This window comes from Protopterus annectens, chromosome 5.part0 (genome assembly GCF_019279795.1).
Source record: "Protopterus annectens isolate FY-2018-M chromosome 5.part0, PAN1.0, whole genome shotgun sequence".
Taxonomy (NCBI): Eukaryota; Metazoa; Chordata; order Ceratodontiformes; family Protopteridae; genus Protopterus; species Protopterus annectens.
Window position 1 is genome coordinate 827,470,313 of NC_056735.1, and position 27,586 is coordinate 827,497,898.

Sequence of the window (27,586 nt, forward strand, 5' to 3'; positions counted from 1 at the left end):
ACTCTTCAGTCAATGAACAGTGTTGCTACACTTAGACTTGATTCATAAGTCCTTCCAAGTGATTTAGAGGTCTGCTAATACCTAACTGTTATTCTTGGGTGAATCCCCAGCCATGCATCTGTGAAGGCTGCCAGCCCAGCTAGATAGACTTTTGTAAATAATTCTATGTTATTGTAAATATTAATATGATCCACATGCTTGTTTTACAAATGTAAGAAAATTGTGTTGAGAAGGAGAGTTTCTTCACGAAGCTATATAACTTCCTCACTTCATTTCCTAAGCGCTATTATATTGTGGGGGGGGATTGGAATTCAGTACAGGACCCCAAATCAGACAGATCAAATCCCAGAACTAGAGCTAATCTCTCAGTACATAAAGACATAACTGAACTGAAAGAAGAGTTTAACCTATTTGATCCCAACATCTTTCTAGACCCTGCTCAGAAAAAATACAATTACACCTTCTTTTCTAGCTGTGCCAAAAGTTGGTCCAGAATAGACTTCTTTCTTATCTCCAAGGCCTTTTACACTTTGAATATCTCCTTTAATCAATCCCCTAGATCTATCTCTGACCATTCCAAGATCTCTATGGGTATTCACCGATACAGTAGGGGCCCAACAGATAAAATAGACATTTGTTGGCGGCTAAACCCAAATCTCCTGGGGAGAGAGGAGATTACCTCTCAAATAGACGAATACCTGGATTATTTTCTTAAATCCAGGGAATCCTTCCAATCTCCGTTAGACTGTGAATGGGCCGCGATTAAATCAATGATCAGAGGCTTCCTGATAAACAAAGCCGCATATTTCAAGAAACTTCGTAACAAAAAAGAACGGGATCTTACCTCTCAGCTGCAGAAAGTAGAAATAGAGTCTTAAGTAAATCACACCCCCCTGGTGGAAGAACGTATGATCCAACTACAAAAAGATCTAATATTGTTACACGCAGAGAACCTGAGTTTACATGAGACTAATTCTTTGGCCCTATACGCAGATGTGATACGCTCTCCCTCCAGATTTCTGGCCAGGGTGATCAACCTTACTAAATCCTCTACATTTATACCTGAAATACATTATCAAGGGAAGGAATTCCAGCAACCTAATGAGATTATTGAAATCTTTGAAAACATCTTCACTCAAACCTATGGTCACACAGATAAATAACATAGTTGGCGAACCAGAAATACAATCCTTTCTTAATAATCTAACCTTCCCCAATATAACAAAGGGACATTATAAGCTCCTAGAAAAGGAGATAAATATACAAGAAATTATCTCAGTCATTAACAACCTTAAACCCAATAAATCCCCTGGTCCAGACGGATTTACGGCTGAATTTTATAAAGCATTCAGTGCAAAAGTTTCCAAAGCATTGAGTTTATTGTTTAACTATATTACACACAATGGCTTTAAGGATTTGCACTTGAATGCTTCCAGAACGATCTTCATTCTTAAACATAATACGGACCCTAAAATTCCTGGGAATTATAGACCCATATCCTTAATCAATTTGGACATGAAAATTCTGGCCATGGTCCTAGCTAGCAGGCTGAAAGCCGTTATCTCTCATATTATCTCTCCTGAGCAATCAGGCTTTATCCCGGGCAGACAAACTAATGATCAGACCCTACTGCTGGAAAACATGATTCATCATTCTAACCTAGCCAAACACCCTGTGTACGCCTTAACGGTGGATGCATCCAAGGCATTTGACCGCTTGAGTACGAAATTCCTATTTGCCGCTTTACCATTCTTTAACATTCCAACTTCATTTATAGACAAAATAAAAACACTTTACTCCACAGCATACACCACTCTTCATATTAATAAACACTCATCTAACAGAATCAATATGAAGAATGGAGTCAGGCAGGGTTGTCCCCTCTCCCCTCTTTTATTTAATTTATATATGGAACCATTATTTCTGCTTATTAAACAAGCCACTTTCATTCACCCACCTAATTTCTATAACATAAAGATCCCCCTATCGGCATACGCAGATGACCTTAATATCTACTTCACTCTCCCTGATTCTGACCCAAATAAATTACTTGCTGCAATTAGTATATTTTCCAACTTAGCAAATTACAAACTTAATAGGGAAAAATCTGTAATATTCCCCCTAAATATTTATTCTAGGTTACCTAATATAACTTTAAAATCAGAGATCAAAGCGAAGGAGCAGCTCCATTATTTAGGTATACAATTCTCTCAAGGTAATCATAACTACTTTCAGGATAATGTGGTCAGGTATTGGTCAAATATTCAAAATGATATAAATAGATGGTCTAGGCTGAAGCTCCCTTTTCTGGCCAGAACCACAGTGATTAAGATGAACATCCTTCCTAGCCTCTTATACCTGTTTCATTCCACTACCAATATTTTACATAACAATTTTTTTAAAAAAGTCATTTCTTCTATTTCTAAATTCATGTGGGCCCCGAAATCGGTCAGGATTAGCTACTCTAAACTCACCTATCCTAAAGAGCAGGGAGGTCTGGGTCTGCCTGACTTTAAATCCTACTATGAGATAATCAATGCCAGTAGGGTATTAAAGATTGCGTCTTACCATAAAGACAAATATAAGTGGGCTCCGTCATGGGTGATTCTGGGTAACAATTACATTAAATCATTAAAATTCAGCCCGGTAGCACTTCCATTTCTAAATGAAGCAAATATAAGCATATTGAAACGTACAAAAGGTCTTTTATATAGCAGAAAATCCCTCCAGGCTCTGTTCAAATCTTTGAATCTTTCTCACTCCTTCATAACACTACAACCAATTCATCTCAACCCTAACATTAAATTGAGTGGGCACATGTTAAACTTGATGAATTACCCCCTTCTTTTGAATACCTCTATTTCAGATCTCTTCCCCTTCAGACATATGACAATCTCTAACCTAAGAATCAGTTTGAATTTGCCCAAGAAATACCTGGTCATTTTACAACAGATTAGGGAGTTGATAGGGGAATACATAGATCATCCCCTGGTCTCAGAGGAAGATATTTCAGCATGCAGAACATTAAAGAAACTTCTGCTCAGTGAAAAAAAGATTTCCTCGAATGCGTACAAGGTTATTTTGTCACTTAGATTTCAGAACGAGTTTATTATTTCAAAATTTTGGTTAAAAAGTAACCCAGAAATAAACCAAGGCTTAATAGCACAGGCTATAAAACGAAGTTCTAAATCTATTCCCTTCAATAAATTGAAATACACCCAGCTGATGATTCTGAACAATGCATATTTTACCCCTGAAGTACTAAGTAAGCTCTACCCTAATCAATCCCCTAAATGCAGTTATTGCTTGAACCAAACTGATGATATCCTGCATCTGTTTTGGAGTTGCAAGTGTTCCTATAAGCTCTGGTGTGCCTTGAGAGTGATACTTGAGAAAATTGGCTATGAAAAATCTACCCTCTCGTGGGAATTTACCATTTTGCATATTCCACCTCCGGGTCTATCTGAAAGGAAATGTAAGGTACTGATTCCTATTTTCATGTTAATTAAATACTACATTTCCCTAAATTGGAAAAATAGGCACTCCCTCTCTTGGGAGGGCTTTAAACGCATAGCTATTAAACATCTCATGGCTCACAAATATTTGTTCCACAATATTAAACACAAGCCAATTATTAAGGAATTTTGGGATACTCTATCTGATCATATACTCAAATGAGTTTTTCTTTTTCCTTTTTCTCCATGTTGATACTGGACAGCATCTTTTTATCTCATATGTGAACAACTTATATAACAAGTTCCTGGGCAAAGTAGAATCTGTATATAGTTCGAGTTTTTATGTAATTGTTGTATATGTTCCATTGTTTAATAGTTGTATGATATGTACTAAGTTCTGTATTTTCTTTGGTGCTCACTGTTGTATTTGTCTTTTCCGAAAACTGCAATAAAGAGAATTATATATAAAAAAAAAAAAAGAAAATTGTGTTATGTGCTGAGCTTCAAAAATGTAACCACCGTGCATCTTGCTGGAAGGGGGCAGAGGTCTATATAAACTATATGCTAATGCAAATATATGCTGCCATTATTAGAAACTGGAATATATAGAGTTAACTTGCAAAAGTCTAAGAATAAGTAAATAATTTTGTGATGTGTTTAAAGTTAGTTTATCTCAGCTAAAAGACAGGATGTCTACAGCTGGAGTTTATTTCTATTGTTTGGAAACAGAGAAAATTACAGGTTTCCAAGGTAATTGTTTTACGACTTCCAGTTTCTGGCAAGCTTCTAAGAGATAAATATTTTTCATAGAGACATGTTAAGTTCTGTTAATATCTGTTTAGCCTGGGAACTAGATGCAAGTGTCAAATAGTGATGTCATCTAGCTAACCCAGCAGTAATGTGTATTATTAACTTAAGAACTATCTCAGAGAGAAAGAGACTACATTTTGTATTTTGTTCTGGACCTGTTAACAACTCACCAGCACTTTGCCTTGCTCTGTAAGTAAGTTATTTAGAACCTAGTTTTTCTTGGAGATAGATAGGAATATAGCAAGAGTAGTCTAGATGTTTTCCATATTTATGTGAGACTGTCCTGCTATATTATTTTAAATTATTTCCTTTGATTTGTGAACTCTATTGTCACTGTGTTGAGTTAATAAGTATTGCCTTGTGCTTTTATTATTTAGTATTAAATATATTTCAACCTTTTAATTGTGGCTGGTTTTGTTTAAGATATATTTATGCTCTTAGAGTACTTGCATGTATTTGGTGATGCTGTACAAACTACTCCCAAATAGCCTTAGCTTGGACACACTTACCATTTAGATAATAGTAACTTTGTACAGTAGAATTGCATACCCTTTGGTAAGGGCCTTTATAGTAGCAGTAGCTGATAATGGTGTTTGGTGGCGGTGGCAGTTGGTACTACCCTATAGTCTGGGCAGAAGGGAGCATAGCGAATGAACCTGTGCCAGCTTTCCCCTGGAGTATCTGTGTTTGTATATAATTCAAGTCTCAAAGTGTGTGTGTGTCTGTGTGTGTGTGTGTGTGTGTGTGTGTGTGTGTGTGTGTGTGTGTGTGTGTGTGTGTGTGTGTGTGTGTTTGTGTGTGTGTCAGCTACTTGGGCAGGGACACAAAGCACTGGTTGAACAGAGCGGGTACTCAACGTTTTGGCTTGACCACTCAGCTGAGGTCTGAACCCTATAGCTGTGCCAGTGAGGAGTCTTATTGGGGATCTGGAGAGAAAGGGAGAAATCAGCCCCAGACTGACTGTGATCTCTGTGTGCTCATAAGGGAAATTGTACTTTATGGTGTGTGTACTTGTTACCCTCCCAGTGTGCAGGTCCCTTACTGATGTTAGTTATGAGGATTGAACCTCCTTGATTACTGGGCCTGTGCATGGGTGTCACAGCCTCCAGTAATTTTTTGGGACACGACTGTTGCATAGCCTACTGATCCACTCCTAATTCAGATCTGCTTTTGGCCATGTCCTCCCCTGTCAGCAGCATGTGCCTGGTAAGTCTTTCCTAGAGTGCATAGAAAGGATGGCATGAATACATTGTGAGCAAACCTGCTCAACATGGTGATCATCATGGGATTGTCCCTGGCTTCCTCAATTATCATGCAATAGTGAATTTCCTTATATACATCTTGCAACACTACGCATATGTACCTGACTCTCAGTTTCAGTACCCTGTGCCTGAACTATTTCATGATACCTCTGCTGCTATGTAGACATGGCTAGTTTGGCTGACCGATTGATGCTTTCAAATGGCACCCCTGTGTGCAGGCTGCATGGGAGATAATGGAGTGACATAAATTGTTATATCTTCCTTCAGAGGTTCAAACTGTTGACAAGAAAGAGGCATTGAGCTATGAGGGGAATCCACCCTTCTAGTACAGGTATTTCCTCATGATGCACCACATATGAGCCTTATCACTGATTATTGAGTTATCATCCTTTTTTGGGGGGGCTATCTTCATGCTTTGCAGCTGTTTGCCACTGTCCTAAGTGCCATAGCAATGACGGTAATGGCATTGTCATCAGCAGCTAATTATTCCATTAACATCAGGCTGCAGCTGTGCTCTACAGTATGCTATTGGTTCTGATGCTGTACCTGTGAATCAATACATAATTATTACAATAATCAGACTTTTTTAAAATCTTTTGCAACTACACTAAAGGATGGCGTTAATTACCGTATATAGCATGTGATCTTTCTACCTGTAGTGGTACTGTCATGAATGCTGAAGTAATGAATGGAGAAACATTCCAAATGTTTATGCAGTCATTCAGTATATTAAGGAGTATGTGCCCTATTAATCAGTGCAGGTGGGGTGATGGGGTTTGCTACTCTGGATGCAAGATGTCATGAGATATGATTGGCAAGTGATGACAGTGATGACTTGCAGTCCCAGTTCTATAAAAGAAGTGCTAAAATACTCATTATGTGGTAATTTATCTGGGTAAGCTGCATGTTGCATTAGCAGCAAGTGGATTGCTATGGTTTCAGGAGAGGAGTAGAGTTGCTTTTTTCCCTTTAACTTCAAAAAGAAATATTTTTTGCTGCTCAGCTTTGAGTTGAAGAGGTGCCAGATTTGGTCTCTGCACAGGGCACCTACAGTCCTACCAGAGTTCACTAATTAATACATGCTGAATGGCTACACTGACCTTCTGTGCTACCTGCATGTGTATGAAGGCTTACAAAGCTACCAGTAAACAAAACCAATACATTCATCCTCTGCATTATATTCCATCATAGTGACAGCAAGGTCTCTTCCTCAGTTGTTAAAGTTTGGACAATGAAAGGCCGATCAGCAGTACTGCCACATGAAGTATCATTCAGCCTTGCCTTATTCCTGCCTCTGCATAACATATCATATCATAATATATCATATCATATCATAGCATAGCATAATATATCATATCATATCATATCATTAACTCTCTCCTTGCACTGTGCTAAGGTATGATTCCTTCTAATTTTCTTGTGTAGACCATAGCTGGCTTTGCCTATCATGGACTGTCTTTAACAAAGTAAGATTTGACATACATGTTAAGTGCATCCACAAGATACAACTTTCCTCAGCAGTGGAGTTATCTCTCCTGTGTCTTATTCCCTGATGCTGTAACATTTTCCCCTAGAGATACCAAAACTTGGAATTAGTACTGTAACCCTGTCTTTCCTGAGTGAACTGAAATTGAATGATATACCTCATATTACACAATTTAACAAGAATACTACACTCATTTAGTACTGCAACAGTATTATGCTGGTGATTTTTTTGTTTTTTAACATATTATGTCTTGATTTATTTTTATTTGCAAGAAGGGTGTGATTGCAGCGCAGGCTTGTCAAGGTGTGCGGTATGAAAGGATGAAAATATCAGGCTCCCTTTATGAATGATGTTTTACTTAATGAAATGTAAAAATGCCTATGCAACTTGGTCCTGTTCACTTTATTATCAGAAACCATTAGCTGTGTGTCACATAAGTGCAATAATTTCTAAGTGCAACATATAAAACAGAAATCGTTACCCAGTAATGTCACAACACTTTGTGACTGGGCAATTTCAGTAATTGACTTAAGTTTACCAAAACTTCATAAACTCTTCTAGGAGCCTTTCACTATTTAGAAGTAATATGAAGCAATGCTTTCTATTATGCTCCTGACTTTACTTATTCTTAAATACTGGCTTTAGTCAGTCTTGGAAGAGCTGCATGAACCAGTGGTGCACAAAATGTAGATACTCAGAACGTTTCAGGAAGTTTTATTCAGTTTATGAATTTTTTATGTAAATAGTGAACTAGTGAACTAAATGCTGTTGTCATGGTTGATGGAACTGCTGCATATCCGCAAGTCGAGCTCCACTAGAGTAACCCACACGAGCGACCTCAACCTGCTCTGTGACATCAAAAGGACTTGCTTGTAGGACAGATTTGTGTCCCAGAGACTTCCTTGTGGAATAGACTCCCACTCCACATCAAATAAAGTAATACAATAATCCTTTTTAAGTGCAACCTGGATAACTGCATGGGGAACAGAAAATACACCCCTGGGATTCCACCTGTGTCCCTGCTGGACAGTGGCATCAGGTGCTGACGTGTCGGAACATGGGCTAAATTCTTAGCTAGGCTTGTAAGGGCCTCAAGGCCAACAGCCTAGTAACTTCCTATGACCCTATGTTGTGAATGAGTGACTATGAGTACATGCACATGCATTCAGACTGCCTTTGCATGTGCATGTACCAGCACAGCCTGTCAGCTACATGAGCTACATGTAGTCGTGTTGCACAGGGTGTGGTTCATACCCAAAGAGTCCTGCTGTCATAACTTGTGTACCATTTTGCAATGGATTCTGGCAAGTGCAGGATGTGTGCTTCTGTGACAGCAGATCGCAGGGCCTGATTTGGGGTATAAAGGAGACAAATTTTTTCTTTGCCTGCTCTGTTACACCAACAGAGGCAAGCTTGTGAGGGAGGGTGGCAGTCCATTCTGCCATGTTGATACCTGAACTGATCTAGAGGATGAGATCTTAGCCCTTACAGAAATACAGTGTAGTGGGGAATGGTGCCATCGTAGATACATTGACCTACAGTGCAAGCAGCCACACCATCTTAGTCAGTGGGTGGCAAAAATGGAAGAAAGTACATCAGAGTTTTTCAGTAAGTATGATACAGTATGGTCATTATTAATTCAATATTAGGCTATATAAGATTGTCAGACATATAGGTAGATTTGGTGGAGGTAATGACAAACTCACAGTTTGTATAAAATTATTTAACAGTCACACATTCAGAATTATCCTAAAACAGTGCTGTTTGGAGTATGAAATACCTGTAGGTCAGGACTGCTTCTGCTGCTGCAACAAAATCTTTGCATTTTGTCCATTTCAGTAAAGAAACATGTGGGTAGGTATAACTCAGGATAAACCTTATGTACAGCATTACCGGTCAGCATGTGTACAGTCAAAGACTATTTTGATGTTCTTCATTGTTATTATAATGCTTTTTAAGTGCAAAATAAACAATAATATCTGAAAGAGTGGGCATTATCAGGGAATTCACACCCATCTAGGGGTGTTGTGAGGCTAGACTCCCCAGGTGGAGGGCTTTATCGCCCCTACAATGAAATTTTTTCCACGAAAACACCAACCCTTGAAGGCATTATTGTGTCTACAGAATGGGCTATCTGTTAAATTGTTTTGTATTTACTTTTTTTTATATACTATTTTAAAATATTTTTGATGTAAAATAATTCCTTCAGTTAATGTTTCAAACTTGCTGTAGCATATGTAATTGTTGAAGTATTTTATATAAAAATATATGTTGTATAAATATTTAATGTAGACACACACACACACACACACACACACACACACACACACACACACACACACACACACACACACACACACACACACACACATTTTCTTTATTTACTTTTTTATTTTACATTTGGTAAGCAGCAAAATTTACTAAGTGCAAAAACATGGTGGCTACTTGCTTTTTTTTCTGTCTGAGTTTCACTGCAGCCTAATATGTGACAGTGACATGGAAGGCTGTTTTTTACTGGGATTTATCCAGAACATTGTGTCTTGTTGGGATGGGGTGGGGGGAGAAGGAATTATTTAAATGAGCAAGCACACCTTCATTTGCAATGTGAAATGTTTGATGTAAGACATATTATAGAGGACTACTAAGTGAAAAACCATGAAGAATCTTTTCTTGCTTTGGAGAAGAGAAGAAAGCATTTTTGCAGACATGTAGTCCATAATGAAGTCAGTGGTGCATTTTCATTTCCAGTTAGAATAAGGTAAGAGCCTACTGTATGAAAACACAAGTCGGGCAATGTAAGGGGGGCACTGAAATAATGTATATAATATATGTACAATTTGCAGAGGAGTGGGTTCCCTCTGGGTGCTTCAGTTTCCTCCCACATTCCTAAGACATGCAGCAGGTGGATTGGACACTCTGGATTGACCCTAAGTGTGAGTGTGCATGTGAGTGTGTGGTATGTATGAATTTCCATGGCAGGGCTAGCCATCTGGCAGTTTAAACCTTGGCTGTAGATGATTGTTACTTTTGAAGTGACACCCTGACCCTATGTGCAAGAAATGGGAAAAGGGGTTGAGGATGGATGGATGGATAGATGGTTATTATAAATGCCTAGCAATGGAGTAACTCATGCAGACATTTTCTTTTTTAGAGGGGCGAAAGCATTTACAAAGTGAGATAATCAGTTGCAGACTTGCATTTTTAGTTTTGTTACAAGGGGAAAATATACAAGTACACAAGTTTTGCAAACAATGTCAGGCATGTGGGCATGAGGTGGGGGACCCACCACTTCATAATCCATGTAATTCTTACTGAACTCATCAGTACACCTACAGCTACAGGAATAATGGTATCATGAAATCATACATTAAAATTCAAATATTAAACTACATGTAATATTTCAAATGTAGTTTGTAACTAACAGTTGTTTTATAGGACAGGGTGTGCTCACAACTGAACTGCCACCTCTTACACAGAAGGCAGGCAAGGTTGGCACCCAGACAATCATTGTATCCTACAAATAAATTGCTAGTAGTGAGTAGTGAAAAATAATCATTACTAACCATTGAAATACAGCTGCATTACTCTTGGGTATATTACATATTGCTATTACACTGAATACTGTATTGCAGTACTTAAAATATGCATGTACTGGTATGATACAAGATAGTTTACCGACTATATTAGGTAGAGTACTAACTAGATTTAATCATAATTTGGTTTCATCACATTTGATCTTATGGTCTCGACCATATGAAGTTTGAAGTTTTGAAACTTGGAGCTTCTGAAGTAGATCCATATATATATATATATATATATATATATATATATATATATATATATAGATAGATAGATATAGATATATATAGCGAGAGACAGAGAGAGAAAGAGGAGAGAAGTAGATATACGCAAAAATATATATACTGTAAATAAGCCGGTTATCAATAAAATAGTTTGCATAATATCCTGTGGCTTCTAGACTGATGAAGACAGCAGCTCTGAATGTCCATAACATTGTCATGTTAGGTAATCCTTTCTTCTGCCTTTTTTTTTTTCATTTTTTTGGAGGGAGTGCAGGTTTTTGGTTTTAATTATGGACCTTAATGTAACTATCAAAAGTTATTAAAATCATTCAGAATGCCTCATGTTTAGAGAAAAAAAAAAAGATTCTGATGTCATATAGCAGTGCCTGACAAAGAAGATGAGTAATGATGTCAATAAATGTGGTCTTCAACCCATATACACCCTCTATGTTACTAAATCAAAAGGGAAACAATTATACTGCTAAACAGAGGTGTAACTTCACTGACTAAGGAGGTAAAAAATCTAAATAACTAATACATTGTGCAACAAGCATAATGGCTTGCAGATGTCTGCGGTATTCAAATGGATTTTGTCAAGGCAAATAAATCCTCATGCAGAATAGTTTTTTTTGTTTGTTTTTTTGTTTAAAGAGCACTTCAAGACATTTGGAAAGCAGATACTTATGCAGAGTAACCATGGAGAGGCAGAAGAACTGCAGTTATGAATAAGTTTGCTCTGCCCCCACAGCTGTGTCAGAAAAGCTGCAAAGCCAGTCATCAGCCGATTTTGGCTTCCTGCTGTTTTTTCATCCAGAGTGGTTTTCAGGCCATGCAGATCGCTCTAAAGAGAATTCAGTTATACTCTATGCAGTCTGCTTTGCTGACTTGCTTTGGAGGAGTCATTTTTTGAAGCAGTCTGTTTTTGTTTGCATTTCTTTCCGTTCCATGAGCAGTGTTGGTTCATCATTTCTACCCTGCTATGTGTTCCAGTGATTACAGAGTAAGGTTTTTCTTTTTTGGTCTTCTGATTTTACACCCTGAAAGCATGAAAGTTTCTTGTGAAGGTAAGGAGTGCTGGTTTAAAGTTTCATCTTCAGAACTGAAGTAATCTGAATATCATAAGTTAATGCTTGTTTCCTCCTCTTTTGTATAATTTCTTAGGTTTTTTTATGATTTTTTAATCAAGCAAGTCATGCACATTTCTTAGAATAATCTGAAAATGAATGTTAAATGCAATTATAACTCTGCATCTATAATATTTAAAAAATTACTTATTTGTAGTCATCTTTATGTAAACGCGAACTATAATTTAGAACTTAAAAAGTAGTTTTAAAGTAACTAAAATTAAGGTAGGAATGTGTCAGAGGTGGAATGTACTGAAGGCTGGAAAGACGCAATATCATGTGTGAATATTGTTAATGCCTTTGTGTATGTCTAATAAATTGGCAATCATTATTGCCCAGGAGTATTATGTATAATCCTTTTTTGGGTGAAACACATGCCTTGCTAATGTCATGAAATGGTAATGACAGTCTCTCTGACTTATATACACCTTTGATCAGGATACATGGGCCCCAGAACAGAATGCGGTCCTTTCTGAAGTACCTCAGTTTCTTAGAAACAGAGGCACAAAGTGAATTCTATACTGAAAATTAGACTTGTGTAGAATAATTTCTATTTAGTCATTTTGGTGTAAGATTGCTTTGAATGGTATCTTTTATGCCAGAAGTTGTTCTTAATAAACAATTACCATAATGAACAGATTATTAAATACTCCATAGTGACTTGCCAAGAAAGTTTTTTTTTTCAAAAAACCTTGCTATTAGTAATCTTAATGATTTACATATGCATCATTAGTGATACCTTGGCCAATATTTCTGAAAGACACAAACATGCAGTTATCACACTTACTAGTACTAAATGCTTATCTTTAAAAGAAGCATGTCCACAACTACTAGATATTGAATCATCATTGCAATTTTTTGTAATTTTCTGGTATCCCTACAGACTCAGCTGTATCTACATTGCATTTTTTTAAAAGTGCCTCTGCCCACATTTGTCAGGCCACCAGCTTCATATCAGCTGGTCTAGTTCTGCTCTCATTGCACTAGCTTGCCTTAATGTCCTTGGTATTACCTGTAGGACTGGAACAGCTCCATAGGCAGGCTGGGAAGCGAGCACTCAGAGTAGAGAACTCAGCTCCATTATATATACTGATCTGCACATCATTTTTTTGGATGCCAAAATGAGTAGAGCTGCTAATGTTAAATGCATCACCACATGCAAAGCCAACTCTAGCCCCTTCCCCCTTCAATGCCTTTTTTTCTTCTTTTGGCAATCTGCCAGACTGCTGGTAAAACCTCACCCCTCCTTTGGAATGCACATCGCATTTTCCCTAACAGACTGTGTTGAATATATATATATATATATATATATATATATATATATATATATATATATATATATCGGTCAATGTCTTAGTACTGGGTAAAATCATCCAACACGGGAAATGCTTATATTTACAAAGCACATGCAAGTAAAGAAGAGAAAGCAGCAACTTCTTTTACTACGACTCAGACACAGCTGATTGTAAAATGCTATTTCAAATATATTCCTGATATATAAATGTGCCAAGGAAGTATATGATATCTAGGTCTTATGTGGAGTACATTACAGTCTTGCAGCTGTAAGTTATCTAGTACAGATAAGCCAAGTGGAAACAGAATTAATTGCTGCAAACAGGTCAAGGACAGGTTTCAACTTCTTCAGCGATACAGCTGTTAGAAGAATAATTTAGAAAACTTGAGAATTCAAGTTACAGTTAAATACTTTTTTTTTCTTTCTTGGAGTAAATACAGTTTATAGAAATCATATACATGCATATACAGTATAAATACCACCTCAATACAGTATAAATTAAACTAAACTAAACTATATATATTTATGTTTGTGTTATTTTACTAGATATACACCTGCAGGCAAAAATACTGTACTGCAGAAATGAGCAAGTTGCTACAACACAGCCTAGTGTCTGACCTGCTTCTGTGGTGTTATCTGACCAGTACTTCAGTAGGCCCTGGTTCAAGTCTCATTTAAATATTCATTTCTTTATTCCTCTTGAATGAATTAGTGGCTGGTAGATGTTTGTTCATCCTATGTTTATCTTATATTTTTGCAACTATAATAAAACAAAAAATATACATACACACACACACACGCACACATATATATATATATATATATATATATATATATATATGTGTGTGTGTGTGTATGTGTGTGTGTGTGTACATATATATACATATATATATATATATAGAGAGAGAGAGAAAGAGAGAAAGATTGAGAAGTAAGTTGGATAGAAAGGGACAGACAAGCCTAGAAATTGCAATGATGGGGGTAACAAACCCATGCGCATCATGAGAATGACATGAAAACTTGAAATAGTGTTAGTAATGAAAATCATTTTGTTTCATATCATAAGTACACAGTAGATGCTATTAACACTAATACATGAAAGATTTCAAAAGGCTGTAAGTTCTATTCCTGCACCAAGTACTTGGATTAACTTTCTTGTAATGACAAAGTAGCATAGCATAAGCAGTTGCTGTACTCCTGAGGTACTATCCTTCAAATGAGATGTTAAACTGATTTTTCCAAATGGTAGCTCAGGTAGCGGTAAAAGATCCATACACTTTTAGTAAAGAATCGATTAATTTCCCTTCTGTCCTGGCAAAACTTCCCTTAGTTAACAGGAATATCACCAGAGGTCTTTCTTAAAAATAAGCAATCCCTTGTGGAATTAGCAAAAATATATAAATAAAAATGTAATTTGTTGAAACATTATATGAAAAAGAAGTTCAGCACATACCATACTAAGCAGATTTTATTAACTGAATTTACTAATTTTGAGCACGTAGGAGATTTGCATACCTTCTTTTGTGCTAGGGTTTTCTAGCTGTAGTGGGTGTAATCCATAATACTTTTTGCTATGAATATGGGACATGTTCAGGTTTAGGTTCTTATAGGAGGAGTGTTTGTAACATTACAAATGTAAATGAGGTCTCACATCTTAGTTTTAAATTTCTAAACAGTCTGCAAAATATTTAAATGGTGCTAATCTTGCAATATGTATCCAAGGTCCCTGCATGGAAGGAGCATATCTCCTACAGATAGAATTTGTAGAATTCAGTATTTTAGAAAATTATTAATCTGCATAAATTGGTGTATAAGGTGTTCAGTGAACAAATCCTCCAAAAAGACTTTCGGAATTAGGCATTCTTTTTTGTAGAGAATCATGTTGTATGTTCTAGAAGAATATGTATGATTCTCAGGACAGTGAGAAGTTGAAGTGCGGCTTTAAGTAAACATACTTAATTTGAAATTTCCGTACCTTGAAATATTTCCTCTTCTCTGAGGTACTGCAATCTCAGGGATGGGTGGCTGCTGACTCCCACATCATGCTCTGTGAGGTGGGGTTGCCTCTCTGCAGTAAATACCTTTTAGCAAAAACAGCAAGCTTTGCAATTTACTGTTAAGTTATGAGGATAATGCTTACATTTTTTAATCTTCAGGACTCATATTGAAGAATCAAACTCTGATAAAGTGCCCCTTCATAGTCAATCCTGCCTTTTATTAATGTAGGGCCTAGATATATTTATGATGGGATTCATTGGTGCCCCCTCATAAAGTAGATAATGAGCTGAACTGTGCCTAATATTTTGAATTATTTTGACTGACTGTTGCTTACATAGGTTACTATGGAGGGGGTTTAATTATTCTGAAATGAACCCACATGCTAGAATTTGCTGTTCAAATAGCAATAACTCTGCTGATATAAAAACTTGGTAATGGAGTTGTTTTGTATGTTAATATTATGAATTAAATGGTGTGGTGGTAATTTTCACTACAAATTATGCCTTAAAACAGGCATCATTGTTCCACATTGTAATATCAAGATAATGAGAAACATACTCTACAGAATGCTTTTGTTTATCTAAAGTAGAAATTAAGAAAGGCCAATGCATTACTTTATGGTGAGGTTTAGAAAGAGGGAGCAATGTATGACTTCTTCTTCTTCTTTCGGCTGCTCCCTTTAGGGGTCGCCACAGAGGATCAACTGTTTTCCATTTCTTCTTGTGCTCTGCATTGTGCTCTGTCACACCAACCACCTGCATGTCCTCTCTCACCACATCCATAAACCATATCTTAGACCTTCCTCTTTTCCTGTTACCTGGCAGCTTCATCCTTAGCATCTTTTTCTCAATATACTCTGCATCCCTCCTCAGCACATGTCCAAACCAATGTAATCTTGCCTCTGGCTTTGTCTCCAAACCTTCCAACCTGGGCTGACCCTCTAATATACTTATTTCCAATCCTGTCCATCCTCATCACACCCAGTGCAAATCTTAACATCTTCAACTCCGCCACGTCAAGCTCTGACTCCTTCCTTTTTGTCAATGCCACTGTCTCCAACCTGTATAACATAGCTGGTCTCACTACCCTCTTGTAGACCTTCCCTTTCACTCTTACTGGTACTCGTCTGTCACAAATCACTCCTGACACTCTTCTCCACCCCCTCCATCCTGCCTGTACTCTCTTCTTCACCTCTCTTCCACACTCACCATTACTCTGAACTGTTGATCCCAAGTACTTAAACTCATCCACCTTCACCACCTCTAATCCCTGCATCCTCACCATTCCTCTTGCCTCCCTCTCATTCACACACATATATTCTGTCTTAGTCTTGCTGACCTTCATTCCTCTTGTCTCTAGAGCATGTCTCCACCTCTCCAGGGTCTCCTCCACCTGTTCCCTACTCTCACTACAGATCATAATGTCATCTGCAAGCATCATAGTCCTCGGGGACTCCTGTCTGATCTCGTCTGTCAAACTGTCCATCACCATTGCAAATAAGAAAGGGCTCAGAGCTATGAGTGACATGGATTAAATATGATGAATATCTCTAAGTGATAATTTCAATTTGGATATGTAATGCTACAGTACTTGAAAATGCTAAGCCACATCAATAAAATGACATGTTGAATGTTCATTCAGAAATGTTTATGAAAAAGCTGGCCCTTTATTATGGGATAGGCTGGTTTTTGGGAGATATTTTACTAGCTTTTAGGTGTGGCAACCTCAGAGATAGTATATACAATAGCAGGGTCCTGTGAGAGATCCTCTAAGGAGTTATAGGCATCTTGATAACCTTGATAACACAGAGTTTTTTGTGGCAGTGTGATTCATCTGGTGTGATTACAGTATAATTCAGGTGGACAATATACACTGTATACTAATTTGGCACTATAATACACATCTCTGTTAAACAAATTGTTGACAGCAGATTATGAAAACTGCAGTTTTGCTTTTAATGGCATGTGCATCCATGTGTGCACATAAAGGAATATGCATGATCCAATCAATGAACAGTACATCTGAAAACACAAGGCAAGGATTAAAGCTTGAAATCTACAAGATTTTGTTTCCTTAACTGTTTATTTTTTTGTTTGTTTTTTGTTTTTGTTATTTTTTATATAACTCAAACTTTAAAGAATCCATAGAATATATAAACATGCTTTATAAAATGGGCCAAAGAAATACAAAACTGTCATTGGTTATAATAATACAGAAGTGAAAGAACAATCAAACAAAAAATCATAATAAACATGTAACGTACCTGCAGGTGTAGCTGAAGTAGATATGGCTTCCTTCCTACCTGACTCTGGTGACACTCCTATAGGCCCAGCACACCAAGGTGGCAAGATTGACAGATTTTATTGTAGGTGACACTCTAGTTAAAAAGGCACTAGCACAACCCCAAGCAAATTATTTCAACAGTGCACCAGTTAGCAGCAATGCAAGGTGAGATATGCATGCAATGAAACATACATTCACCCTCTTCCCCAGAACTCAACAGAAAAGTCTTGACATTCAAACATGCACAAAGAAGGCAATATCACTGAGCAGTAAAGCTTTATAATGCAGCAATACAAACACAGGAAAATGCAATGTCATTAGGCAATAAAAGAGTTATAATACAGCAATAAAAGTATGAGAAAATGCAATGTCATTGAGCAGCAAAATTCTTGAAGGCAGCAGTCCTAACACAAGCAAAATGCGATGTCATTGAACAATGAAGATTTATAGTGCAACAATACAAATATGAGAAAATGTAATGTCATTGAACAGTATTAACACCCTCAATCCCCTTGATAATTCTAAACAGACCAACTACAAAACACTCTATTGTACCTTGTTCACTGGCCAGTGACTACTTACAGTCTTGCTGCCGGCACGATGGGGCTCATGTTGGAGCTCATATGGATCCCAGTTATTTGTAATCCACAAAGCATTTGGGGGGGGGCTACAATCTTATAAAAATGTAAAAAGAAGGCCAGAGCCTCTCACCACTCTGTTGAGATTATCTCCTAGTGACCAGGCACCGTGGTTCCTCTGATGAGTAAAGTAGAAAAATCACCTGCCAGAACTCTGGTAATCATCTATGGCTTCTCTGTACTAGGCCCAAAGGAACTCTTTATCTTGCTGATTCATATGCAGGTGTGAAACTACTGGTTTCAGCCTTTTTTCCTGATTCCACAAAATACCATCAGCCAGGGTTTCAGCAACAAACAGACACAAACTGTTACTTCACTTCCCTGTCCCAAAGCTCCAGAGAAGAAAATCCAGTCATGCTGCAAGGCCCTTTTCTTTTCAACTCACAGTTTCAGTCTTCCCTCCTTCAGCTTGTATCTTATACTCCTCTTTCACTTTTGAAATTGTCTTTTATATCCCTGAAACAGCTCCACCTTGTGGTCTAATGAAAAACTACAGTCTAGTACTTCTACAATGAAATACAGTGGGAGCTACAATCTCCCCCCACTTGAAAATCTTGGTTCCCCCCAAGTCAAAGGTAGATTAGCAGCAAAATATTTACATGCACTAATGCACCAACAACTGAACAATATTTTTGCATTCAAAAGGTACATTCCACCAAGGGTAATCAGCCTTATATGTAACTTGAAAAGGGGTTTCACCACTGCAGAAGGAGGCATAGGGATTATGGGCGCAGACTCTTCAATGAGCTGTGGTCACAGGTTCCTGTGTACTATGTCCCAAATTGTTATATGTAAGTCTCTGTGGGGGACAAATCAGTCTCTGCAATTTTGGTTTGGAAGAGACAGCTAAGGAATTTTGCTCGGAAGGTTTGTCGCTCACATCACAGTCAGTGTCCAGATCTTCAGTAGGCATATTGTCCACTTCTAAGACCTTCTCTTGTATAACTTCACCTTTGTTTTCCATAATGGCAGGATTGTCCTTAGCACTATTTTCTGAAGTTTGCATAACAGGGCCTCCATCAGTATCAGATTCTGCAAGAGGTACAGAAACATTACTTAGACTATTGTTAGGTCTGCTGCTCAAAGTGACAAGGAACAAATTTTGGTGCATTTACATTCAGATTACAGCCCACGAGGTCTTGAACATCCTCATAAAAAAGCTCACTGAAACTCCAGTCATCATCACTGTCCTCTTCTTCTTCAGAAGAAGGAAGCATTGGCTCTTGAACATTGGAAAGGATAGTTCCTTTCCACCTTAGCCTTCTGGATCGCCTTGAGTTAGGCTTCTTCTGAGCCATTCTAGGTTCCAAGTTCATGAGTCTCACTGATTTTTCCAAGCGCATTAAGTTGTTGCAGTGCCAGGTTTTAATGGGTCCTTTTTTCCCCTCAGGGCAAACTTGGTAGACAGGGATATTAGGTAGCTGAGAACAAATTATGTAAATCTCAAACCCCAGCAGTCAGCGAGTTTATGCTTTCCTTGTAATCCCAAATTTCTCAAAAGAACTCTGTCCCCTGGCTGCAGGTCATGCGTCTTTACTTTTTTGTCATAGCGAGCCTTGTTTCGCTGATGTCTTTGTTCTGTTGATTGTTCAACAAGTTCATAAGCCTGTCTGAGGTTTTTCTTCAGTCTCTCCACATAACTGCCATGAGATCACACTGGAGTGTCATCAGCTGTGACTTCAAAGGTGACGTCAACAGGAAGACGAGCTACTCTTCCAAAAATTAGAAAGTAAGGCGAAAATCATGTAGCATAATTTTAGTACTGTTGTAAGCATGCACCACTGTAGCTACATGTCTACTCCATTGACTCTTCTCAGCAGATACTGCCCCAACATGTCTAGTAAAGTTCTGTTGAAACACTCAGGCTGAGAATGCCCTTGAGGAATGTAAGTAGTGGTGCAACATTTTTGGACTCCCAACAGAGTGAGTAGTTCATGGACAAGCTTGCTCTCAAAATCATGTCCTTGATCAGAGTGTATCCTTTCTGGCAGGCCATAGTGTACAAAGAACTTCTCAACTAGTAGTTTCGCCACAGTAATAGCTTTCTGATCGTGGGTGGGAAATGCTTGAGCGTATCTGATATAGTTGTCTGGTACCACCAGCACATTATTGATCGTGCCTTCATCCAGTTCAATACACAGAAAATCTACACAGACCAGTTCCATGGGTCCACTACTTTCCATTTGACACAATGAAGCAGTCTGGTCAGCAGAGTCTTTCTCTGAATGCAACGAAGATATGCACGACAATAATCCTCAACATCTTGCTTCATGCATGGCTAGTAGAACCTGTCTCGTACCAGACCCATAGTTTTGTCATAACCAAGATGACCATATTCGTCATGCAATGACTGGAGTACTACTTCTCTATACTTTTGAGGAAGCAACAATTGCCATTTTTCACTGCTGAGAGTACTTGGAGATCTCCTATACATTAGTCCATTCTGTATCTGGCGTCTGTCCCATTCCTTGGCAAAAGTCTTGCCAGGGAATAAATATCCGTGCGAAGCATATTAACTTCCTTCTTCTCTAAATTAGTTACCACCAGCTGACTTAAGGGGTCTTCTCTTTGATCGCTCCTGAGGTCTTGTTACTCAAAGCTGGTAGCAATGAAGCCTGTAAAGAGACCAGACTACAGTAAGCTTGAGGTATGCTTGCTGCAGACAGACCCAACTTCTGGGCCCAACATTCAGTGTGTTGATAGCAGTTTGCAATCTGACACATAGCTCTCACCCCTGGCACTGGAATTTTCCCCCTTTCATTGTCAGGCTGTAAGTCTCCTTGAGGTCTTCTGGACAGACCATCAGCATCTCCATTTTCGCGTCCTGGGCGATATTTCAAACTGAAATTACAGTTGCATAGAGCTGCCATCCATCTGTTGCCAGTAGCATCTAGTGTTGCAGTGGTCTGGATGTATGTCAGAGGATTGTTGTCAGTCTGCACTTCAAATTCAGCCCCATAGAAATAGTCATGGAGCTTGTCCACTACTGCCCACTTTAAGGCAAGGAATTCCAACTGGTGTGCAGGGTAGTTTCTTTCTGTGGGGGATAAACTCTGACTGATAAAAGCCACAGGTCTCAGTTTCTTGTCATACTCCTGGTAACGGACTCCTCCTAAGCCATCAATGCTAGCATCCACATGTAAAGTGTATGGTTTAGTTGAGTCAGCATATGCCAGCACAGGGGCATGTGTGAGGCAATACTTAAGCTGTTCAAATGACTCTTCACACTCAGAAGCCCAATGACTCTCGATGAGTTCTTTAGAACCTCTCGGTCCCTTAGGTTTTTCCACAAGGATATCTTCATCTGTTTCATCTGCTTTCTCATCATTTCAGTGCAAATGGTTGAGGGGTCTTGCTATCTTTGAAAATCCTTCCACAAACCTTCTATAGTAACTGTAGAACCCCAGAAAAGATCACAGCTCTATGATAGTTTTGTGTCTGGGGCAAGTTGTCACTGCTTCAACTTTGCTGGGATCTGTGGATATTCCATTTGCAGACACTACATGTCCCACATAGGTCACTAAAGACTGGAAGAACTTGCATTTGTCCAATTACAACTTCAGGCCTTCTTTTTCAATCCTGTCGAATACCTTCATCAGTCTTTCTTCATGTTCATCTAGGGTCCTTCCAAAAACAATGATGTCGTCCAGGTAGACTAAGATATCCAGGAGATACATGTCTCCAACTGTTCTTTCCATGATTCTCTGGAAAGTTGCCAGTGCATTTGATAAACCATGAGGTAGGCAATCAAACTCAAAAAATCCCAAAGGGGTGATGAAGGCAGTCTTCTCTTTATCTTCTGGGTGCATATGGATTTGATAGTATCCAATCCTTAAGTCTAGCACACTGAACCACTTACTGCCCACCAAGCAATTTAGAACATTTTCAATCCGAGGAGTTGTGTACTGATCTGGAATGGTTCGCTGATTCAGAGTACGATAGTCAACACACATGCAAACTGACCCATTCTTTTTCCTGACAATGACACTGGGAGAGGCATATGGACTCCTTGACTCTCGAATAATCTCTGCGGCTTTTAGTTCCTCCAAATGTTTTTTAAGTCCTCCAGGTCTCCTGGAGCTACTCTTCTGGAATGTTCCCTGAAAGGCCGGTCCTCTTTTACTCTTATTCGGTGTTCTGCACTTTTTTCACAGCCCACATCTAGTTCACTAGTAGAAAAAACAAGTTTTCTTTTTCATTAATAGCGCTTTAACTCTAGATAGCCACTCAGGGGACAAGAGACCACCTCCTATATCAATATCTTCCAGCTTCAACTCGTTGGCCCTGCTCTCATTCATTGCCAAAACAAAAGCAGGTAAGGGAGTGGCAGCATAAACATTTCCTAAGTGCACGTGTCAATGCAGGACAATGGGAGTACTTCTTTTATTCTTTAACCCCACAGGCAAAGTATCATAAGGATGCTTTAACTTGTCCACAGGCCAAACTTCTGGGACTAGTTCCAGCCAGGTGGCAAGTCACTTCCTGGATCTGTTTCCATCATGAGATGAGAGGAAACTGTTTGTCCACACATCCTCACTTTGGATCTCAATCAGGTGACCTGGCCAGGATGAATTATATGCTCTTTCCCAGACAGGGTCCATACATGACCAAGTTGATCTTTCTCACTATCCTTCTCCCTTTGAAGGGCACAGAAAACTGGTCTCAGGAGAGGATGCAGTGTTGGGTGTTCCTGGGTCAACTGAGGCATTAGCATTCTTCTGACGAGGTCAGTATTTGTCCACACCAAATAGATGCTAAATCCCTTCCTTTTGGACTGGGGCACACAACAGCGATTGTTTCAAAAACTTCTGTTGACCCAACAACTGAAGTGGAAAATTCTAACTTGAGTGAGACATAACCATCATAAGGGAACTTCATGTCACTTAGCCCCCAGATCTCCAAATCTTCTAACTTTTCAAGTGGCAAATGCTTTAAGTATTTTTGGTAGAAGTCTCTGTACAGAATGGTGATTTTTGCACTCGTATCCAACAGTGCTTTACTATACACTCCTTCTATTTTTACTGACACGACAGAGGGACAGTCCCAGTAGGCCATCGGGTAGTTTCTGTTTCTGTTGCTGTTCAGCTGTACAGCAGTCAGCATGTGGTGGAGATACCACTGGTTGACCTCATCATTTTAACGGATAAGAGTGTTACTTAGTAATGCTTTGCGGTCTCAGATGCTGAGATTTTGGCTGAGATGGCTTTCCAATTCAGTTGTTCACCTCAGCTGAGCTAGAAGTGTGTATAGTAAGTAGTTTCTCTCTCCTATTACAAGGGTTTGTGTGGAAAGGAGATTCAGGATGTTGTCTCTTGATGTTAGATTTTATGGAGCTCTTTGTAACTGGGCACTCGGGTGGCTCCTTCACTGAGGCCCTTTGAAGTTTCTCTGCATTGCACTAGCCAATAATAGTTTGTTCACTTTTTGCAAGTTCTCTGCATTAAGACACTGTCTCTTTATATGCCCTGCATCCCTACAGCGAAAACAAAATCCAGCAGCAACTCTGAACATGGGCGGATTCGGTTCTTCCCTGAGTCCTTTCATGGAGGTTCTAGCTGATTTAATCTTCCCTTCAGCTAAAGTTGCCACGGTTTTCTGCAGTTCTGCAACTGTCTTGGTGACATGAGCTATAGCGTCGGTCAGGGAAGACACCTGCATCTGCAGCGGTGACTCCTCTACATTGTGGACACTCTGGGCCATGACTCCTGTTTGAGTAGTGAGCATGGCTGTAGGCTCCTGCTGATGTTCACTTACTGTTTTAGTTGCTGTTGAACACTGAGATTTGGCTTCCAGCAGGGCTTCCTCTTCCATCACTTCTTTAACTAACTGAGAATAAGTTAGCGTCTCTTCCCTATTTCTCATCCTCATTTTCCACACAATAGGGTCTATAGCTTGAGGTCCCTGTAAAATTTGTCCGATCCATACTTGGTCAGCTACTTTTGGATCCACCTCCTTATTTAGGATAATCTGGTGGAGCATTTTATCTAATCACTTATTGTCATCAGATACTTTCTCACCAACTTCTTGGTATGTATGCTCAAACTGATACAATAGGTCAGCAGCCCTATCGGTCCTTCCAAACACATACTACAGTACTCCTAAATAGTCCTTGGCCATGCAATCTTGCTTACCCATCCTTAGGTTGCGTATGGTATCCTCAGCTAATCCCTTTAGACTTTCAGCTATCTGCTGCTTCTTCTGAGATTTTGGGATATCCCACACTCCTCTAGGGCTTGTGAAGCTTGATCCATCCAGGATTCAAAATCTTCCTCTCCCTGAGGTGTGGGTTGTTTGCCAGAATAGAAATGCAATTTGCAGTAGCCAAACACAGTGAATGTCTGTGTAGGCTTTAAGCATTTTTCTATAATACTTCCCAAAGCATTTAAAACTTCAGGCCCTATAGTATTTATGGGCAGTGAAGCTGCAGCTTCTGAGTTCATGTTTCTGCTGGAATTGCTTTCCACACGTACAGGGGGATAGGATGGAGTCCAAGGCAGTACAGGCAATCCTGGATGAGCCCCCAAATATAGCGCACTCACAGGTGTAGCTGAAGTAGATATGGGTCCCTTCCTACCTGACTCTGGTGACATCCCTATAGGCCCAACACACCATGGTGGCAAGATTGACAGATTTTATTCTAGGTGACAATCTAGTTAAAAAGGCAATTATATAACCCCAAACAAATTATTTCAACAGTGCACCAGTTAGCAATAATGCAAGGTGAGGTATGCATGCAATGAAACATACATTCACCCTCTTCCCCAGAACTCAATAGAAAAAGGTCTTGACATTCAAACATGCACAAAGAAGGCAATGTCAATGAGCAGTAAAGCTTTATAATGCAGCAATACAAACACGGGAAAAAATGCAATGTCATTAAGCAATAAAAGAGTTATAATATAACAATACAGGTATGAGAAAATGCAATGTCATTGAGCAGGAAAATTCTTGAAGGCAGCAGTACTAACACGAGCAAAATGCAAGGTCATTGAACAATGAAGATTTATAATGCAATAATACAGATATGAGAAAATGCAATGTCATTGAGCAGTACTAACACCCTCAAACCCATTGATCAATTCTAAACAGACCAACTACAGAACACTCTATTGTACCTTGTTCACTGGCCAGTGACTACTTACAGTCTTGCTGCCGGCACGATGGGGCCCACGTTGGAGCTCATATGGATCCCAGTTATTTGTAATCCACAAAGCATTTAGAGGGGGGAGACCACAATCTTATAAAAATGTAAAAAGACGGCCAGAGCCTCTCACCACTCCATCGAGATTATCCTAGTGACCAGGCACCGTGGTTCCTCTGATAAGAAAAGTAGAAAAATCAACTGCCAGAACTCTGGTAATCATCTATGGCTTCTCTGTACCAGGCTCAAAGGAACTCCTTTTCTTGCTGAATCATATGCAGGCATGAAACTACTGGTTTCAGCCTTCTCTCCTGATTCCACAAAATACCATCAGCCAGGTTTTCAGCAACAAACAGACACAGACTTCTACTTCACTTCCCTGTCCCAAAGCTCCAGAGAAGAAACTCCAGTCATGCTGCACGGCCCTTTTCCCTTTAACTCACAGTTTCAGTCTTCCCTCCTTCAGCTAGTATCTCTCCACTTTCACTTTTGAAATTGTATTTTATATCCCTGAAACAGCTCCACCTTGTGGTCTAATGAAAAACTACAGTCTAGTACTTCCACAATGAAATACAGTACGAGCTGCAAACAATAGAGGTAATTGGTCCATCACAATCAGTGATCTACTGTGATTAGTAAAGGAAAATTAAATAAAATATAACACTAAACAAGAGAACCTCAGTCTCCCATCTCAGCTGCAAGCAAAGGCATTGCCTGTATTTATCTCTTCACAGAGCAGTCAAAGAAAACTATGGTAATGAAGAAAGAAAGAAAGAAAGAAAAAGCATTGCCATCTATAACACTTTTTAACCCTCTAAGAAGCAAACTAATCTGTGTAAGTTGCTTAGAATTCCAAAACAATAACAGCAAATCTTCATACACAGGTGGGGATTCATAAAGTGTTACTGCATTGTGTAGTGCAAATTAGAATGGGTAGTGGCCATGCACAAGGTGTATGTGATTATATGACAACGTGGCCAAACAATTCCTGAAATGGAACGTATGCAGTATAACACATGCTATGAGCTACAATGGTTAGGTATATGAGTAAACTTCAGTTGGAACTCTGATTAAGACCCATACAAAATGGCAGCACTGCACACTGGTGCATACCTGTTTGGTTGATATAATGGGAGCCATGCTAGGAACAGGTGCATCAGTACGACACCAGCATGCATTGGGGAATACCACTGGAGTCAATGCTTACAGTGTTTCATGCTATGGCCATCCTGAAGCACTACTGACTGACACACCAACAGACTATATATTATTTCTGAGCATGCAGGAGTATTTTAAGAGACTTAGCCAAACTGTCACATACACGCAGAAAGATGATGCATGATATGACCATTTTTGAGAATACAAAAGTATACGTAGCAGCAACTACCTTAGCTGCTGGGACCTTATATTGACCTACATGAGAGGCAGTTGGAAAATTCCAAGTTTCAACATTTTGAATCCTAAACCAGTTCCTAACAGTTACCTGCTATAACATGTGGAAAAGCATTTCTGTTTCACCAGGACTGCAGAAGAGAGATAACTAACACAGTGTGGGCCTTCATGATATATCCTATTTCCCTTAGGTGCGGAGACTCATAAATTGAACCCATGCTGGTATCAAGGCTCCACCAGATCCAGAGAACCTGTGATAAGTTAAAAGTAAGGATTTTACTCCCTCAACTGCTTGGTGGTTTGTAATACACATAACATTATTTATAACATGTCTGTGCTCTACCCTGACAGCTCTCATAACTCACAGATTTAATACATCCAACTTATGCCAATGACTCCTGCAAGGATGATTCCCATAGGGTCAGCTGTCTGTTTGGCATACACACAAGAAGTGTAGTTAAAGTGGACAAAGGGGGTTGCCATCCTAGAAGCAATGTGTTAGGGTATAATTACAGTACCAGCATTTATTTCATTATTAGCATTTCTGAATTCTCATACAAAAGAAAAGTGAGGAGTGCTAGACTGGAGAATGGAAGTTTTTTTGAGTGCTAGACTGCAGAATGGAACTTCTTTGAGTACTAGTCTGGAGAATGAAACTTTTTTTTTATGCTCCTCAACTTAGACGAGACAGTTATAGAACTGTGCACAAGCCATAATGTCAACCCATTACTATGAAGAGAGCAGGCCGCCTATAATATGTTGTTTCTTGTGAGTTGTAGGTGATACTTCATATAACCTGGAGCCCTGGTTGATGACCTTGATATGCTTCCCCTAGTTCATGTAGATAATGGCTTATAACACAGCCCATGTAGAAACCTAAAACACAGTGCAGTGGGTATT

At 39.0% G+C, this 27,586-nt stretch overlaps 1 protein-coding gene across 1 annotated transcript in view; it reads left to right on the plus strand.

Annotated features, from left to right (window-relative positions):
- The first annotated feature begins 11,520 nt into the window (after positions 1 to 11,520).
- Positions 11,521 to 27,586, plus strand: part of LOC122802847 (coagulation factor VII-like) — a 366,027-nt gene continuing 349,961 nt past the window's right edge. Inside the window, exon 1 of the mRNA XM_044072638.1 lies at positions 11,521 to 11,880. Within this exon, the coding sequence (XP_043928573.1) occupies positions 11,796 to 11,880 (85 nt within the window). The 5' untranslated portion in view covers positions 11,521 to 11,795. The remainder of the gene's footprint in view (positions 11,881 to 27,586) is intronic.